This window comes from Anas acuta, chromosome 5 (genome assembly GCF_963932015.1).
Source record: "Anas acuta chromosome 5, bAnaAcu1.1, whole genome shotgun sequence".
Classification (NCBI taxonomy): domain Eukaryota; kingdom Metazoa; phylum Chordata; class Aves; order Anseriformes; family Anatidae; genus Anas; species Anas acuta.
Genome location: NC_088983.1, coordinates 32019455 through 32039462, shown reverse-complemented (window position 1 = coordinate 32039462; position 20008 = coordinate 32019455). Strand labels below are relative to the sequence as shown.

General features: G+C 38.1%; 1 protein-coding gene and 1 non-coding gene across 5 annotated transcripts in view; both read right to left on the bottom strand.

Annotated features, from left to right (window-relative positions):
• CKAP5 (cytoskeleton associated protein 5) overlaps nt 1–20008 on the bottom strand; it is a 48588-nt gene that overhangs the window by 5427 nt on the left and 23153 nt on the right. For 3 of the 4 annotated variants that reach the window (XM_068683736.1, XM_068683737.1, XM_068683738.1), the window contains exons 16-41: nt 19888–19980; nt 19413–19598; nt 18850–18944; nt 17384–17441; nt 17175–17300; nt 16685–16821; nt 16344–16518; nt 15693–15806; nt 13679–13807; nt 12835–13029; nt 12335–12470; nt 10741–10829; nt 9828–9938; nt 9407–9532; nt 8564–8713; nt 8084–8287; nt 7700–7835; nt 6697–6890; nt 5060–5232; nt 3748–3921; nt 3176–3296; nt 2291–2470; nt 1822–2009; nt 1325–1400; nt 350–538; nt 134–271 (exon numbers count right to left, since the gene is read on the bottom strand). In XM_068683736.1, coding sequence (XP_068539837.1) covers nt 134–271; nt 350–538; nt 1325–1400; nt 1822–2009; nt 2291–2470; nt 3176–3296; nt 3748–3921; nt 5060–5232; nt 6697–6890; nt 7700–7835; nt 8084–8287; nt 8564–8713; nt 9407–9532; nt 9828–9938; nt 10741–10829; nt 12335–12470; nt 12835–13029; nt 13679–13807; nt 15693–15806; nt 16344–16518; nt 16685–16821; nt 17175–17300; nt 17384–17441; nt 18850–18944; nt 19413–19598; nt 19888–19980 — 3693 coding nt within the window. The remainder of the gene's footprint in view (nt 1–133; nt 272–349; nt 539–1324; nt 1401–1821; nt 2010–2290; nt 2471–3175; nt 3297–3747; nt 3922–5059; nt 5233–6696; nt 6891–7699; nt 7836–8083; nt 8288–8563; nt 8714–9406; nt 9533–9827; nt 9939–10740; nt 10830–12334; nt 12471–12834; nt 13030–13678; nt 13808–15692; nt 15807–16343; nt 16519–16684; nt 16822–17174; nt 17301–17383; nt 17442–18849; nt 18945–19412; nt 19599–19887; nt 19981–20008) is intronic. The other variant, XM_068683739.1, reaches the window with a different exon arrangement.
• On the bottom strand, nt 3016–3126 carry LOC137858195 (small nucleolar RNA SNORD67). Its single transcript, XR_011097564.1, has one exon. It is a non-coding gene; the product is annotated as a small nucleolar RNA SNORD67 (small nucleolar RNA).

Sequence of the window (20008 nt, the reverse complement as noted above, 5' to 3'; positions counted from 1 at the left end):
AAGTATTTCCAACGTTTGTTGCATGTTGGATGAGTAAGTACTACTTCATACTCCACAGTCATTACGTTAGGCTTGTTCCTTGAGTAAATTGCCTTACATTCCCTCTGCCCACCATCACATTTCTATTACTTACTGTGCGAGAAGCCCCTTTTTCTGTATCCTTATCAGCTTTGCTTCCAGTCTGGTCCATGGAGTGTTTCATTACTCTACATAGGTGAGCCTCCAGCTCAGACTCATTTTTGTTGTCTATCATCGTTAAGTGATCTAAGATCTGAAGAAAAACAGGCAAAAGCTTTATAGAACACATTAACATCCAATTTCAAAGCAAATAACTAGCACTGGCTCTGACCTTGGGCCCTTTCAGCTTGCACAGGGTGTGAAGCAGAGTCTTCAGTGTCCTTATAGGAAACTCACTCTTACACTGCTTCAGCTTCTCTTTGGGAAAGACCTTCATGAAATTGTGGATATCCAGTAGAATCCGATCCAGATTGATGCTATTAATAGTTTCCGGAAGAAGACGCACCATTCTCCACAGACACTGGAATGACAGGCTTACTTAGAGCAAGACAACTCATGGAAGAAGCATTTAAGTACTTTAAGAGCAGATTATACAGAAGTACCAATTAGTCATTTCACTCTGCTACTACATACCCTGACACATGCAGCATGTCTCAAAATTTAACTGGTATATACAGTCTTTGTAACTAGCTGTACCATCTCCAGGTCCTTCTTTAGCAATGATACATAGAACTATATGCATTAGTCTTGACCTCACTACCAGTAACAGGAGACTGAATGCTTTGTGCTAAGAAGTGTCAGCAGATAATGCACCTTACTAAGTACATTTGAACAACATGCTTTCAGGTTTAGCCTTATTAAATTTTTAATGAGAAGAACTCAGTCTTAGTTCTCTAAACCATGCTAGTTACAAAAGGGTGTTGTATGATAAAGAAAAAAAAGAATACATCCATACTAATAAATGCACACATTTGCATGTCCCCTCTGCCTAAATTTAAGCCAGCTCCAGCCTGGGATTCTTTGAATGCATAGTACCGTGCTGTGCCTGAGCAAATAAATCCAGCAGGTGACTCCTCTGTAGGGAGCTTACACGCAAACTTCTGCAAACTATTAGTGGATGTGACTATTAGCAGATGTAAGCTTAGCATATACAATGAAGTCACTGTATGTAACATTTAATAGAATTATAAGAAATATTCCAATTTATGGTCACCTTTTTAAAAAAATACATCTGTTCTTTAAAGTTAGGTTGTTGAGTCAGATAAACCAAATATTCTGGAGTTTGAAACCTCTATTAAAGACTCACCTTCATGACAAGCTCTGAAAACTTAGGAGAGCTGGCTGTTGCTAGTAGACTGTCTTGGAGCAGAACAAGCAGAGCACTAGAATGAATAAATTCAGTAACAGAATTACACAGGGAAGTGCTACACACAGATAAGATGCCAGTTCCCACAGTATCACACCAGAGACTGGGGCTAGTCCAGCAGTTTACGTCATGTCGTGTAAGAGCTCTTTCTTTCCAGTACTTTACAGGAATTTAAGAGGCAGTATGCTGACCTACCAAGCACACAGAATTGCACTAAGCTAGTTCATTTAACCTGCCTTCAGCAGTAGAGATTGTGCAGTCATGCTCTGACTGCCACCAACAATCAGTGACAATTCTTTATTAACTAGCTCAACAATTTTATATACATCATTCTTTCCTTATAAAATGACTAACAAACACAGTCAGATCACAGAAGAACAGGTGAAGAGAAGCAGTAATAACAGTTTGTTACTTCATTTTTCTTGTTCAAAATATACCTTAAGATGTTGGTCTGATCAGACTTTTCCAGAACTTTCACTACCAAGAGGTTGACTGATCGGATGACCTGTTCACCCTCCTCGAGGTCTTCAACCCGAGAATCCAACATTAATGTAATAAGACCGTGCATTAGGTCCTTCAGTACACCAGTAGAAGCCTCTCGAGCCAGACTCTCTATCTGAAATAGCTACCAATTGAGGACAAGATTAGAAGATTTCCCTGCATGAAATACTTGAATATAAGTATTTCACCACACTACTTAATCCTTTGACAATCCTGCCCCACCCCTCAACGTTAAACAATAAAAATGCAACTAGGGAGGTTATTTCTACTGAATGACTTCTGAATATACTTCAACCCCCAACTAAGCACTCAAAAGGTAAGGAATTAGTCAGATGGTCCATTCTCCTGCAACTTCCACGCAGAAATCACTTGCTTTTCTCATTAATTTGTAAGTTAAAGCCTTACCGATATCATGCTCCCAATAATACAGCTGTAAAGTTTCACTATTTCATCTTTGTCTAGCTTCTCATCTGCCATGTGTGTATTGTAGATTAGCCGAAGCTGCATAAACGTAGCTATTAGAAATTGGTCAATATGTCCAGACATTGCTTCTGCTTTGTCCTCCTGTCTGAGGACCTCATCAATCTAAGATTTAAAAACAAAACACCCAAGTACAGTAAAGTCAACATACTGAAAACAGTGCAAAATAACTGTAACTTGAAAACATTTCTGTAAGAAAGGTCTTGCCCTTCCAATCTATTTGTCAAGGCATTTCTGTTTTAATCTTTTACCTGAAACCAGTAACCGCAAATTTCTATTGCTAATCCCAATACAAAGTATTTCTTTTTTATAGAGCTGCAATTCTATCCTGTACAAATGAGAACATTACATGCTGCATTACAGATTCTAGAATTAACAGCTTCATAAAATCTTCCAGAAAAAAACACTTCTATATATTTAAAGCCACCCTATAAACACATAAAAGCTATGAGGGAAAATACAAAATTCTTTTGCTGAGGACCTGCAAAACAGTTTACATGTAAAAGTTAAGCCTCGTTGCAAGTCTGCTTTTTTTAGCCTATGCTAAAAGTTCGAAACAGTACATACACTCAACAAAACCAAAAGATGTACTGATTTTTTTTCCCCTTAGTGCTTCTCTAAGTCTGATCAAGCAAAATTTTTATTGCTAAAGCGAGTCAGATGGCCCCTGTGCACTTAGTGTTGTCATCAGGGAGATTCTGAGCAGAGCCCATGTCACCCGACACGGTTGCTCCACCAGAGTGCAGCTCATCACTCTCGCGGATAAATAGTTTAATACAGTATGAGTAGTTGCTACCTTAATTCTCTTACCTGGGCCAGAGCCTGGATGCTTGTATTTATATCACCACTGGCTACTTGGGAAATGACAAAGTTGATAGTAGAAGCTGTGTTACTGTGCATGTCATCAAAGTGTGGGGACACAGCACGGATCCTAAACAGTTCAAGAAAACAAGATTTTGTTACCCTTTCTCCAAAGAGTTCTGGTTCGTACCGAACTGCTATTCCCCAGTGACAGTTTAGAGACAAGAGAGAAGGATTTCATCTTCACAGGGGACACTGAAGGCAGAAATCATTTGTAGCGTGTCTACTGCACTATGCAAAGACACTCATAATACGTTTAGAAACTCAGTATTGTCTTAAAAAACATGTAAAATACAAAAATGAACAGAAATCAGTGTCTCTTCTTATTAGAAAAAAAAAACTTATCCAGACTTTAGAACAGTACCCCCTACCGTCACTTTGACATCTCTCTTCGAACTAGTTGACTGTTTGCATTCTTATGTAAAGAGGTTTGAATGTACAAACCAGCACGGTCATTTCAGCTTCTCAAAATAGTTTTAAGTAGCCCTATGACTTCATTAAATAGATGGAACTAGACTCACTTGGGCTCAGGAATCAGAACTGGCTCAAAGATGTCATCTAGTTTGTGCTGTACAAGTGCTGGCATCTCACATTTGACAGGACCATTGTCATTTTCAATTTCATCAAGATCCAGCTGGAATTCCCGTGGAACTGTATGTGATGTCTCAGAGTGACTGCCCATGTTGCGATTTTGGCTACAGAAATCAGGAGAGAGGTGTTAATTATATATACAACAGGCAAGAGTACTAGCACTAGCATCCACTGGTAGCCCTAAAGCTCTCATAATAGAATAGCACAGATTTTGGAGATATGATTTTATTCAAGCCCCTTAATAATCAGTCCCCTTTGCTATTCCCCTTATTAAAACATTTTTTTTTTTATAGGGTCAGAAGAGTAGCTGCTAATTGCCTTCTTAGTAATGCTCATAATACAACCTGAAACCCCCCTACAGCAGTGTTAGGTACACACTGGTTCATTCTGAGAGTGATCCAGCACAGCTTAAAGTAGCATGAATGGAATACAGAGTTAAATTTCATGGGGGGCTTTTTTAATTGATGAATAGGATGCATATGCATATGGGAATCTTGCAAGCTTAACTGAATGTAGGACTCTCATTGTCCTTCAGAACTAATGTTTTGTAGTATATCTTTCAACAAAAGTGTTCTAGTACATGATTCTCAACAGGGACTTTTATCCCAAGATAACAAGCAAGTGTAAGAAATACTGTTTCTGAGCTTTTGTTTCTAGTACTGTTGCTCCAGGCTCCATGACTCACACATGCTCATCCACTTCTGTGCTATTTGCCTGCCCTAACAAGAACAGGGCTCAGTAAACACCAAATGTAACATGTAATCCTAAATTCTCCCAGCATTTTCAACAGCTACCTAGCCAAAGTGCCATGTCTGCCTGCACTTTGATCTACAGTTAGCTTTGTAGAAACATGTATTTTTTGTTCCTTACTTTCATTTAGATCAGAGAATGTAAATAACTTAGAGCCAGCCTTGATAAACCTGTCACCCACAGGAAGGCATGACCAGGATAGAAATTGAAAGATAAGAGCCTTGCTACCAAGGAGTTAGTGGGCAGTACTTACATCCTATAAGTGCGATACATAATTCTGTCCATGGAGAAGCAGTGAAAAAAGGCACAAGACCATTTAGAAAGATTTAAAGACAGACAAGACAAAAAAAATTTTAGACATTTTGCTTTAAATTATTTGGCCAATTTTCACAACATGCAAAGATGATGATACAAGAACTAAAATAACATTGCTGGACATGATATTAGCACACATACTGTACCAGCTACAGACCACAACATATCATTACATACTTGAGTTTGGAAGACATGTCCTCAACTGGTCCCTTCCGCAGCATGCTAGCATTAGCGCTGATGTTTTGAGCACGCTGAGGTTTCTCCTCTACTTGTCTCACGGGAGCTGCTGATGGTCTCTTGGCTGATCGTTTTATTCTCTCCTCCAGCATGCTCATGTCTTTTTCTGATAGCTACAAAAAATAATGCTTTCACTTAGTTTGAGTTGTGTTGAATTTAGAAATCTTGGTCATTTATAGGAGGTATACACTTACTACTATAGACTTAGATTTCATAATACCAAGGGTAGCTCAACACCACCATTTCGCAGCACTCCATCAGGGCCACTCTGTACTACCAGATACTCCTGAAGGTGTTAATTAACCCACGTTAACAAGCTGTAATATGGAATACAGCCAGTCCTAGTCCACAGTTTCCAAGAAACAAGTCATTTTAAATTCAAACCCTGACACTACCATGTACTTCTAATTGTTGCTTGTGTTGCTGAAAAACCAAACTACCCACTCACATATCCATGTCCCCTGTTAGGAAGCCCAGTCAATGCTTTAACACTGTGGACACTGTCACAAAAGCCAGGGTCCTTGTAGAGCTGGCCTATTGAATGTACCCATAACTCAACATGAAAACAAGGTAAGTCAACTGAATATGGCAACTCTAGCAGTGATAAGAATCATATTTATATGCTTATCTACAGGACTGAGGATTACCAGTAACAACATCTGAGCAAAAGTAGCCTTTTGTAACAGAGAATCACATTAAACCAATTTCAATATAACATCCTGAATTACTTCAGGAACCAGAAAAGGGGTGTGGAGTGAACAGTCTTGTTTCCCTGCTCATTGCCATCATATTCCTAGCAGTTTAAGTGTTGCTAAAAACATTATTGAGAGAGACCGCAAATTCAGAGAACAGAACAGGAGAAAGTGGTCTAAAAGCTCTTGACTCAAGTTAGAATTCAGGATACCTGATCTGCTATGCACAATAATTGTAGAAAACTCAAGAAACTGGCTTTCCACTGCTAGAGAATGGGGGAGCAGCTTATTTTGGAAACTGAGTTTTGCTACCTTTAACTTCTGCTGCATTTATATAACATGGATAAATATGATTTCCAGAAAACAACAGCAATACAAAGCTACACAGTACTGGCACAGACCTTCAACACTTAAGTGCAGTAAGATAAAGCAAACAAACCAAACTTACCAGACTTCAGCTGCTAAACAGCTTGTGGAGATAGGCATAGGAAAAAAAAAAAGCAAGCCAAGTACTTGAGGAAGCCTCAGCAACTAGCATTTTTTTTTGGCCAAGTTTATCCAAATCTCATTTCAAATCACAAGGATTCCAAACTCTGTAGCAAGTCGCTCTTTATAAACTTCTTAATTCCTATTAAAGGTCAGTGCTTTGCTCATTTCTGCAAATTTTAATTTTCATTCATGAGCAACCAGGTTATAAATTTCACAGTCAGGAAAAAAGTAATCAACTTTTAGAGTATCTATGGTATAGCAAGTTATTCCCAACATAACAAAATGCTCTTGACACCAACAGCAAAACGTAACATGACCCATCACAAGAAAAACAGTGCAAATCCCTACACAAGCGTATGGACTTGAACAAAAGGATGTATTTCCAGTTACACTTACATTTCCAATCAGCTTGAATACTTGGTCACCATGAACATTATAGACAGTCACAATGGTGTTCAGTGCAGCATTGCGCACAGTGTTGTCCCTATCACCAATGTGAGTTGCCATTTCTTTCAAGGCTTTCCCTGGAGTTGGCTGGCATACATTCATGCCATATGATTCAACCAGACATCCAAGCTCTTCCAGGCACTCTAGAGGAAGAAAATGACACACACATGCAAATTTAAAGCTGCTGGGAAGAGAGCCCTCAGATTTTTGTGCTGTTTGCACAACTTGAATGTTCACTGTAGAGAAGCATGAATCACAATGCTGAATTTCTTATCAGAACAGTAATTCTTGCCCTCCCTGTTGATAGATACACACTCTCCAGGTGATTCATGGGGCAAGTGGCACAGAGATAGCATGTTAGAGCTGTCAGTCATCCCCATACCATTGCAAATATTTCCTATTACCATATACAAACAATGTGATGTTTAACTTTACATCTAGGTAGCTTAGACAGTTGTGAGCTTGCAATGTTGTTTCATGCATAGAATTTAACTCTAGTTATATCAGGATGAGATATCCCTAAGGTGACCGGAGTGGTCTGAACTACACAAACACCATATGATAAATAATTCCCAAAATATAGTTCAGACAGATGTGCAGTGTAGAGATACTTCTTTTCAAAGTTCTAATCAGGTTATCTGAGTCCCCTAGTCACTTGGACAATATTTTCATCACCATTCTCCCTAGTACTATTTTATTAAGATAAGCATACTCAAGGGAGACTATCTTAACATTGATAGTAATTTAACAGATTGTTGTACCTCCCAAAGACACAAAATAAAGATTATTCTTCTTTACAATCTAATCCCCAAAAGGATTATTTGCAAGTGCACAGAATTCTACATACAGGGCAAATCTCATGTTCCACCAAAAGTTATGCTGGCTTTTTGGAATACTAAACCATACAGTCTGAACTACTTGCAATTGCTCAGTTCATAATGCTATTTCCCACCTGCACGCTGTTTTGAGTTTTTAGATTTTGTCCCCTCCATGATAAAAGTAAACATCTTGCTGGCTGGATATATGAGACACATCCTGTTCAGAATGGCACGGACATCTTTGCGGATGACATCTTTTGGTTCTCCTACCTAGAAGAAAAGATTGGCATGTGTGTGGAAAATATGTAACATTTTCAACAGCCTCATCTTACCATTGATGAGACAGTCTAAGTAACGTTAAGAAAACCCCAAAAAAGTTTTTTGCATCAAGAATGATTTTGCAAATGCCTTTTAAAGTCAGATGTGCGATATATTAAAAAAGAACAAATTACTGAGGCATTTGATGCCATCCTATGTTTCCCACGAAAAATAAGGTTAACTTATACAATGAAAAGTACCTTTAGGATGAGATATGGGATGAAAGAGGATGCTTCATTTTCAGTAAGGTGATACTCTTCTTGACTCAGCAAATTGAAAAGCAATTTGAGGTACTCAAGTGCTTTCATCAGAACACTTGTGTTGGTATCGAAGAACCGCAGGGTCAGCCACTTTAAGATCAGATCCAGGCAGCTGATGACTCCATCTTTTTCACTCTCCAAATGCTTGAAGTGACAGGAAAAGAAAAAAAGGACATTGTGCAAAGTGTATCTGTGTTCAAGAAGGCAGATATAAGGAAAAAATATAAGGAAAAGCTATGCCTGTTAAAACTGTCTACTTTTACTGGTTGACTCCTAAAATTTCAAGTACTCACTTTTACCTTGTACAGCTTTCTGAAATTCTGTGAAGTCTCCAGTGAACTAACTCATTTTCTCCTCTCTCAAGAAACAGCAAGGAATAATTTTATATGTTGTCATCCACTACCACAGATCCAAACTTACCTCAATCATAACAGCCAGTGCTTTGTTGTGATGCTGAAAGTCTGCGTGAAACATCTCATCCTGTAGCCATTTGGCCACACAACTGGACATCTGAGTCTTCAGCTGCTCAATATATTCATCACGGGGAGTAGTGAAATTCCACTTTAACACCTGCAAAAGCCAGCATTTAGAACTCAAAGCAAGCAGTACCTTCTGTTCTTGAAATAACCTGCAAGTTGCATTGCTTTTAATATTGCTTCAGAATCTGTTTTCAAAGTCTTCTCATCATCAAAAAGCAGTGGGAAAAGTTTGGTGATGTTTCCTCACCTTGTCTTACATGAAAGATTCTCCCTGCGTAGAGTGATTACCTTTAGGCTGTTACCTTAATTATTACCAGTTACTTTAAATGGTTGTTTTTAGGCAAAATAGGCCTATTCACTAGCAAGTAACTGATAAACCCTGTGTTTTAAATAACAGAACTTCCACGGATAAGACAAGCTTTATAAGAAGTGCTGTTAAAAAAAACAAGCATGAAGAATTTACAGTGGATCTTACAACTCTAGAATTAGTTATGTGAAAACAGTCGATTAACTTGATACCCGAGAGAGTTCTCCGCTGAATGAAGTTGTAAAAAGGCCTTTGTGTTTTACAAGAATGCACAAAATTCAGGAAAAAACAAAAACACCACAGTAAGACTGACACGGACCTGTGAAAGTCAACCAGACAGTAGAAAAATCAATCCGAAGGATGGACAGAGCCTAGTACTTTCATGCCCTAGCATGTTTAACTCTAAGTACCAGAACAAAAGAAGGTATGAGGTTATACTACTTCAAAACAGGTGAATACATCCATTTTTTTCCTCACCTTCAGACCTTTCTCATCTTTCATTCTCTGTTCTTTCCCATTTGGGACTATGATAAAAATAGGACCCGATTTATCATCATCTTCCTTCAAAGTAGGCTTACTTAATACTTTCTTTCCCTGTACACCCTGAAAAAAAAACAAACACAAACACACAAGGTTTTAAGAGGCAATGCAAGACACATACATGCCTTAGGCAAGCAATTGCAAGCGTTAGATATCAGCCAACCTCATGCTGCCTAGGCGTACAAGAGCCAGAGAGAAACTAGAAGAGTAACGTTGATTAGAATTTTAGAAGTACGTGCTCTGCTGCTGTGGAAGCAATACCCATGACAATGTGTGCAATAGTACTCCGTGAAATATGACATGTCACTCAACCAGTGCACTAGTCACCCACACACATCCCTAAAACCCAACGTGGTACCTGTTTGACAGATTTGTTCTTTGCCAGACTGGTATTGCCTTTGCTGAGGCTTGTATTAGTTTTGGACAGGCTGGTATTGCCCTTGGACATAGTGCTATTAACATCTGACTGCTGTAAATAAGCCACAAAAAAGGCTTTGTTGTTAGAAAGATTTACTCACTAGAGCTACTATTCCAAAATTCCTATGAGTTCACAGCAGAGGCATTAATTCTGGCATCAGTTTTGACAGATGAACGTATTAACCTAGGCAAGCCTATAACATCCTTCAAAGTTTGATTCATTCTTTTCTGTCATAAATCTGGACCTGTATCAAAACTGATCTCATTACAGCATTACTTTCAACAAAGGAGGCAACAGGACTGTAGAACAGGTTTTCTTTTTGTTGTTGCGTTTCAAAGTTAATAGCAGAAAAATTACTGTAACAAAGCAGAAACACCTAACCACAATTCAAATGTAAGCTTCTGCTGAGGCTATTACTATGCATTTAAGCATCTTCCTTCTCCTGTGTGCGAGAGCATTTTATGCACCCTACTGTAAAGGAGAGATTAATTTCTTCCAATACATGGGTTCAAAACTACTGTACCAAGTATAATGTTGGAACTGCAATAGAAATAGTGAGTTCTCAATTGCATGAAACCAAGGATGTCAAGCGTATTTAGAACATGGAGTAAGCTGTTCACAAAACTGAATTTGTGCCAACAGGCTTCAGAATAATTCAACAGTTAAAAAAAATAGTGATGAAGTAGATGATATGGGAACACAATTTCAGAAATCAGACAATCACAGTAATTCTTAGTAAATGCAGTCCCTAGTAAGGGCTATACTCTTTTTTTTTTTTTTTTTACTTATAATACGTTAATAAACTACGTCTAACTTAATTGAACCGATTTCATACAAAATGCAATCAGCATACCTTAGCTTTAGAGGAGGCACCTCCTGCTTTGGCTTTTTTGGGATCAGGCTTGGATTCCATGGTGTTGGACCCTGAATCTTCAGCAAAAGCTGGAAAAACAACAGATCACTTCAAACTACAAGCAAGCCTATTTTAGGTCAGTGCTGGTTTTCTGTCCTTAGCAGAGAAGAAAAAATGTTGATGAAGATAATAATGCCTTTATCACACTGACATCTGAGGACTTCAAATGTGTAAGAGAAATTCCTTCTATTGCATGTTAGCATACCAAGTTCTCAATTAAAATCATACTATGTCAAATTTGTCATTATCAAAATAGGTTTAAAAACATGCACGCAGATGTACTGTGTGGGCTCGTGTCCGAAGCTGTAGCTGTCCTCAGTTTGAGCAGGCAAGCTGACCCTAAGAAGGAGATAATGCAGGACTGCTTCTTCTAATCCCCTGTAACCCAATCCTGTCACCCTCTCCCTTGTGTCAGCACAAGCATTCTAGTAGCCCCACAGTAAACTACACTGGACAGATCATCCAGATAATTTTTAAGTGTTGTCACAGAATTTTTTGGTAATTGATTTTAGCATAACAATTAAGCTGTTTTGTATTTTCAATACCACAGATATTTTCAAAGAGAAGCTCTCAGACGGTTGTATGGAACGATTTTAAAAACAAGCAAACAAAAAGAAAACAAGAAGAAACCCCACACCCTCCTACAATTAAAGTCAAATCAAGTCAAATCAACTGCATGACTGACCAGAACCGCAGGCACAACTGATTGAAGCACAAAGCTGTTTGCAACTCTAACTACACTGAATTTCCCTTCTCCTGTTAAGTGGTCTTGACAAAAAGGTTCCCTGGAAACCTCAAAACTTAAGCTCCGTGAAACAGATACATAAGACTATTAATTTGCCTGCATGCACTGAAGAAGTTTGAGTAAATGCAAGCGTAATCAAGTCATTCTCTGCAAGGATACTCTTTGAGAAATGCATAGTACTAAATCAATAGAAGTTGATTTAGAAATTGAGAAGGACTAAGATTTTAACTTTTTTGTTTATGTTGTTCAAAAGTTCAGACTTTTTTTTAAGTGTTGTTCTGTTTCTTTAGATACAGGTACATAATATTAAAACAGATTTCCAGGTTAATATTCCACTGACACCCTTGTCTTTGGACCTATGAAACCATGTTTTTAGTATTAGTCCAGACCACAGACTTTGTGTAAAAAGTATTTCTGAAAGTTACCTTCAAAACAACTTGCTTATCAATCTAAAAAGAATGTCTACAACAAACTCTACAATGGCATACCGCAGTTAGTAACATCCATATATAGCCAAAAGCTCTTCCCTGCAGATGACTGACCTACTATCTCAAACTTAATACAGTAATTGTAAGCTTATCCACTAATTCCAATGCTCAGATCATGCAAATAAAACTCCTTTTTTATGTAGCCCCAAGCTGGGAAAATCAATTAGAGAATCAATTTTACAGAACCTGTGCTCTCAAAAAATATAAACAAACTTTAAAGTGCTATTTAACCCAATAAATTTACTTAAAGGAAAGGAAACCCACTCTTCTATTGTTCATTTCCCAAAACTCGAGAGGTTACCTGATGCAGGTTGGAATTTGGCTGGAGCTGCTCCCCCACCCACTCTGGAAGATGCTTTAGCAGCAGGAGCTGGTTTGGCTGGCATGTTGGCCTTGGCTTTCTCAAGCATGGCCAGTACCTGGTCTTTGGAAGTTGGCTAGAGAAGAGAGGGGGAAAAAATAATGGACATTTTTGAATGAAGTTTTACAATGTTAATACATGCTACAGACAAGGCAAACAGTACCACTCCCTAGTTCGCATCTTCCATGATGCTTATCTTAAAACATTATACTTTCAGGTATTTCTGTTCTGAGGTAAAACACATGTCATCCTTTAGCTTCTTTCTGCAGGACCTATAGGAAACATGTGAACTAGCAATCCTGATGCTATTTGCATTGAACTCAAAGAGACTGAAGTCAGGCTTTTAATAACTGAAGACATCAAGTCATGAGATTGTGAGTGTGACTTCTTAATATCCACTTATTCAAGGTCACATTATCTAATCTTAGTGACAACAATACCTTCAGCTTGCTGGTGGCTTTTGCCATCTTCTCAAATCCAAGATGCATCATAAAGAACGGCAGGGCATCTTGTGCCTTTTTACGCACATCCCCATTTCGATCTTCAAGACAGGAGTAGAGGTGAGGCACACACAAGAGCAGGTCAGAAGGAACAGCACGAAGGGTAGGCAACTTTTCAGCTAACCAACCAAGCAGCTGAAAGAAAGAATAAAAAGCTTCTAGGGAAGTGCTTGCTGCTATTTGGAACACCTAGCATAAGCCACAAGAGCAGCTCAGTTGTAGAAGTGTTTCACATTTCCACACACAAAAAGAACAAAGCCCTACAACATCTGTTCAGACAAACATTCTTAATGTGAACTTTAATATCAGCAGTTTAAAAAAAAAATGAGTACAGTATGTCAATATGCAGCTAATTTAAAATTTGGAGCCTGGTTAGCTAAGACTGCTTGAGTTGTTTCTTCCTTTTGAAAAAAAGCGTTGTAATTTCAGCTAGCACAGCTGATTAGCAAGTTGCACTTCATTCACTTCAATTTATTAATGCCTCCAGTTCAGTTCAGGTCTTCATCACCATAGGGTTAATTAGAAGAAAAACAAAAGGGTAATCAAAACAGGCAAACTTTCCATTTGGGAGGCACTGAAATCTGAATTACAGCTAACATGCAGGGGTGACAGCTCATCAGCCTTGTGAAGTTTGACATTTTGTCAGTAAGAACAGAGTTACTTGTTTACCTATGTAATAGTCGTATTATGCAATGTCAGTCTGCTTAGTTGAACATATTCCTTTGTAAGTAAGGTTATCTTGATTACATGCACATGTGGAGATGTTTACTTAGCAGAAGCCTACCTCTTGTCTTAGGAACGGATTTTCTTTTTTGAGTTCCTCAGATAGATCTTCACCTTCCAACCACTCCTTCATTCCTGTTTGTTCAGCCCAGGCATTCACAGTTGCTAACGCAGCAGCACGAACATTATTCTGTAACAAAAAGATTTAAGAAGAATAATTCTAAAGAAGGGTCAGAAGATTACAACAGAAGATTCTAGGTTATGGGCTTTAAAACCTTCTCTTCACTGCTCAAGAAACCTAATATTCAGAAGAACCTAATTTTAGTAATGCTATGAGATACAGCAATGAACAAATTGCATCATCTTAATTTATCATTTTTTAGTAGTAGTTTAGTAAAAAAAGGACAAAAGGCATCTTTAGGAACTTGCTACCACTCATTGATGAGAGTTTGGGAGTCTCCTTTAGCTTAGTTTCCTAGCTAAAGAATAAGGTCAATGATTTACCTAATTGTAAAGATAGATGTAGCATGTTCATAAATCAGGGCAAGTGGGTTATAGAACCTGTTATTAGTTGCAAGGCACTGTTATTTAGGATACATGTGAGCAGAAGTCGAACCAGGAATTGGGGAGCCCTCTACTCTTACTCATTTTCCATCTTCAGACTACTTTAGAACAGCATCAAACAACCAAAAGGTGCAAGTCTTATATAAATAGGAGTAACGTGCACAGTAATTTAGAGTTTTTGCCCCTTCAGTAAAATAAGAGAAGCACCAATGCATACACTGCCAGTACCAAGGATACAGACACATTGAGCATTAATGTGCTAATGCATGTTGGCATACATCAATATGTGCATGTTGTGCTTTAAATTTCAGGATAGCTTGAGCTTGTTAGCAGACTAGAACACATTTTGATTTTTCATTAGTAGATGCATGAACATCACAGCTTGTAAAACTGTTTTCTCTTGCTTTCAGATACATAGGCTCCTTACAAGCAGGAAGATCCGTAACACTGACACAGAGGAGCAGTTTCCTTTTCCTAGAGAGTAACAATCAGCTTTCTTCAAGCAAGGGAAGGAGAGAATCCTATATGCTTGTGGAGGATTAGAAGGTGCTTGCTGAAGCAATACCAGTCTATGCTGAGTAAGCGTTGGCCTCCAGCAGAATTGCTCTAATCTCCTGGCAATTCGGCTCAAAACTGAGCTTGGGGGAGGTACTGGCAAGACTATTCTTCTGCACAGAAATGCAGACTGTGTCAAGAGCCTTTCTCCTATGGGCACTACCAACAGCAAAGTATTTTGATAGGAATCTAGTTCTGACACACATCTTTAGAAGCTTTCAAAGTGATAGCTTCTGTTGCTACTAGGACCTTCACCTTCAGGCTGGTCACCTATTTTCTTTTTCCCTACTCACATGCAGAGTAGAAACACCAGAAGTACACCATCTCTGATAATTGCCTGTGAATTCTGGCACAAGACATTGGCATTGTACCAAGCCTCCTTTCCCTAACTCCTCAAAATAGCTTTCCCATGGTCCTAGCTTTGATTTTGACACTGTATCTTGACAAGCTCCACACTAACATTATACAAGCTTTGGTGTTGGTCATCAGTGACATGTTTCTACCTCCAGTTCAAAGGTCTCCTACATAACTAGACAAGGTACACTGGAATCCACATTGGTACACAAAAAGAAGAGTACTAACAAGCAACTTTAAAAGCTAATCAGGTTTGTTTGGTCAAGTGGTATATTTTCAGCATCAGGAGTACATCTACATACAGTCATTTTGTTTCATTTAAAGTTGAAGCACAACCTTGACTGCATTTATTCACAAGCAGTAGAATACATCTCAGAATATATAACAAGGTAGAAATTCTTATTTTGATAATAAGCTTTCATTTAAGAAAGAACCACGCCCCAAAAAAAAGTCCAACAGCACCACGACTTTAAAACTTCATTAGCTTACAAATTACCATCCGTGTCTCAAAAGCAAGGCTAAATACTATAGCCTATATAGTTATTCTCAGACATAGCTTAGATAGTGAAAGGCAAAAAGGAAAGAGGTCTCGAGCGTCCTACCTTACTGTCTCCAAGGACTGTAATGACAGGAATGCCCAGGTTTTTCACATGCTGCTTGATATTGGGGCCCATTGCTGTTGCTAGTTGCTGAAGAATGCTCAGCGTCTGTTGCACCTGCACATAAACAGAAAGGCTTGGAATAAACTACAGCCACAAGCACCTGCACAAAACTCCAAGTCATAGGGGGAAAGCAACACTGCTGTTTAGCTAGGCTTTTACTTTAGAATGCCTACTCAACTATATCCTTTCCAGACCTCAAATTCATCACACAAACAGGCAAAAGTTATTTCTATATTTTAAGTAAATTCCAATCAAGTTCAGCAAAAAAATTTCAAAACAAGAGACTTATTTTTTGCCACAAGTAAGGCAATGCAACTTTTTTTTTTTAAAGTTTGCTTACATTACTCTGTGTACAGAGGTAGACTTTCCCCCTTTTTGACTTTTTTTTTTTTCAAAGACAATATAAAAATCTGCAAAGACAAATGTTTGTAAGAACGGGCAAGCACATAATCTGTAAATACACTGTTCACTGGTTTCAAACTTTTCATTTCATGACAATGTTAATAGATGTGAACCATAAGCAAGGTTCAGAAATAGCTTGTCTGCAGTTCTAAGCTGTAAATAGTTGAAATAGGATTTCAAATAACATACCAAGATTTTATTGGAGTCATTGAGACGACTCTTCAAAGCAGCTGGAAGTTCTCCTATGTTGGGCTGTATGAACTTAGCATCATTAATTATGCTCGTCACTTCATCTAGACCTTCCTTTCGGATCTTCCAGTTTTTGTCCCCAATCTTAGACACTAGCTCAGCTGTGATCTTATCACTGTAAGAGAAAAAAAATAAGTAGCAAAAAGCCCATTTTCTTTGCTACATGTTTTTTAGTAATTTAGCGCTTTAACAACACAGGTATCTGCTTATGAAGTGCTTAGAAATACCAAGCTTTGAATTGCAGGGCAAATATGTCTTCAAGCTGTAGAACCCTAACGTACCCAATATCTGTTCTTGGCAAGAGATCCACAACATCATTCCCAACATCCTCCTGTTCCTCTTCCTCACCATCATCCCCACTGCCTCCGCTGTGCCTGGATATGCCACGAGTTGGGGCTGGTGCTGTCTGCCCTTGCATCTGGAAGCAACACAAAAGACAGAAATTGCTATTTTAGTTTTTCATTTGACATGAAAAACAGAGAATCTTGCATGACCCAAATATGCTATCTCAGTGTAACAGACTTCTAGAAAATAATGATACCCCCAAAACCAGAAGCTTTTTAATTCCATCATAGGATAAAAAAAAAATAGACTATTGTCCAAGCTACACACAGTGTGTTTGCAGCTGCTTTGGCAGGTTATCTTCAGAAGTTTGATTCATTTACAAAAACACAGGTTAGACCACAGTTTTACTACACATTCCGACTACTGAAGTTTCCAAGTAGTTTTAGTTTTAATGGTACTTGTTAATAAGAGTGTTAGGCTTCATACCTTTTCAAATTCTGCATCTATCTGGGAGAGAAGGGCGGGCTTCTCATCTTCAAAAAACATTCGCAGAGGAGGCCCCACATAAAGGTACATGACTCCCAGCAAGGTAATGGCAGAAGTCCTTACAGCCTGTCAGAAAGATGATAAAAGCACTCAGTCTTCCAATTAAGGACCGAAAAAAAAATCTGTATTAAAATTGTAAATTTACTTACTGGGTTAGTTGCAGCAAGAGCTGTCTTCACGTTACTGATGAAAGCTTTGACATTCAGTCTGTGGGGAAAAAGACGCTCCCATGAGCAAAACGCAACACAGCAAACACCAATGAGAAACAAAATCATCACAACATGCTACAGATTAAAATAATGCAATGAGAATAAACCAGATACATACAAATGACTTAGAAACAGAAAATATTTGCACAGTATAATATCCCAGGTACAACACAGATAGTAGCTATTTAAAAAAATACTGAAATAGACAGGTTTTGGAAATAACCTAATAGGAAAGTCAGTACTGTAAACCTAGGATATTTTACATCAAAGACTGCATTTATTACAGCTGTGCATTTTCTTAAACTACAACACCCACACAACTGCTAGGACTCAAATCCCAAAGGATAAGCCCAGTATCATTTAAGCACCTGATATACAGGTGCATAATAAAAGGTACTCTTTTGTTGACCTGTATCAGGATCATCCAAGAAAGAAGAGTAAGTTTCAAAACAAACAAACAAAAAAAACTAATTTACAATAGAAAGAGTAAAAACAAGGTTTATATTACTGAATCTTCTGTACTACTATTGCATTAAACAAAACAGATGAGCAAGCATGGAAGATTGACTCCTTTGTGCAGCCCCAAAAACTGCTGTTCTAGTATCATATCCACACATTATTGTGGAAGATACATACTTCTTTGGGATTTTGTCCTAGTGTGTAAAATGCTACTGAAAAGAGTTTATTTCGCAGACTTAATCAACACGACTATTTAACAGCTGTGATACAACACAAACAGGCATAGTAACCACCCAAGTAGTCATATAAATTACTGTTCAGTCAAATAAATTACTGCTCAGAAGTTTTATTCTTACGAGCAAACTGTATATTATTGTATTACATATGCTAGAACACATTCAGTTAAGAGAGGTGCTTAGAAATTAAGGAAAGTTGTTCTGATTCTAAAGGAGAGTCCATTTCTTTCCTTCACAACACCAGAAGCAACAATTGTTATTACGCTGGTGAAAATATCATGCTGTTATCATCCTTAAAATTGACCCCAAAGAAAGCAATAAGCATGCTATGTAACTTTTCCATCTGCCTTTTTTTGGTCTAAATAAATAGCAATCCACCAGGGTGCCGGTGTATCTAAGCAGAATGGGAATAACAGACATGAACTGCTACAACTACCTGCTCATCCCACTTCTTTGTATAGGTTAAGCAGAATGCTCTTCAGAGAAGGCCCAGTGAGAATGGAGTAGTGATAAAGGATCGTATCTTATTACTGAAGTTAGATGCTTTTCTTTACACATTTAGAGCTAGAAAGGCACCTGATATAGCCAGCATTACAGATGAGGGAACAAAAGTTCCTTGCATTTGCATTCATTAGGATGAACAGATTCTCAGTCCAACATAAGAAATAGTTTCATTCAAGTTGCTCTTGCCAATTTACTTAAAAGACATACCCAGAAAAGCCAAACTCTTTGATCGCGTTTGAGAGCCAGTTCAAGGTTTCTGACTGGTTTTTAGGATTCTTTTGAGAGAAAGCCGTAGCCACAACCTGGAACAGAAGAGTTAAATGTGAATTTTCATTGACAAGCCAGGTGACTAAGCACTGCAACCAATGAGTTAAAATACCTGCAAAGAAAAAAAAAAAAAGGCAGGGCAAATAAACCAAAACAGCTAGGGTAATAAGCAAGGCAGAACTTGTTGTGTCACTACAGCATAATATGATTGCAGCTGAAGTGACCCAGAGGTTACAGAAGTACTAAAAGGCAGCTGGAGATTACCTGTGCTATGGAAGTTTAACTGTTTTGACAATATCTGAACAAGTAAGTCAGTACCTTGCAATTACCTCTTTTGAATTAAGGTTTATTTAACTGCTACCTCAAGAGATACCTTGAAAGCAAATTAATTCCAGAAAACACAAAATAAATAAATAAAAGATTTAGGAGTTATTCCTCCGACTGAAAATATCCCACATAGTATTTCTGCCTTTACTGGAAGAATACCTTTACTATTCACTCACCTGCTCAGCAGTCCATGGCAACTGACATGCCTCAGCTATTGCTGTCATGGCTTCTTTTGCATTACTCCCACATTTCACATCACCAACCTTGTCTACGAGACCATCTAGCACAACCTGTGCTGAAGTTTTGGAGAAGTTTCCTTTCTGTGCAATCAATGCAACTATATGCAGCTTCATCTGCATCACCTGCAACGTTCGTAACAGCAAGGAAGTCACTCATGTTTTCATGTTTTAAGACCTTTTAAAAATTATAGTTATAACTATATAATAGTATATAATTTCATAATTATATTTAAACGATATATTATACATAGTACATATGTACTACATATATATAAAACTCAGCAGCTTTATATATGTACTAGGATTGTCATCAGTGATGTGTATGCAGCTAGGGCCTTTCAGTTAGTTAGAAAGGCAATTCATGGTAACTAACAGTCCATTACTGTTAGTTAATGTAAATAAAATGTATTACCTGAAAGTTTGTTTCCTTCCAACCAGGTTTCTTGGCCAGCATTCTTACTAGAGCTTGGCAAGGCATTTCACTTCTTTCCATGAGCTCAACAGCCTGAAGGATAAATATTAAGTTAGCCAGT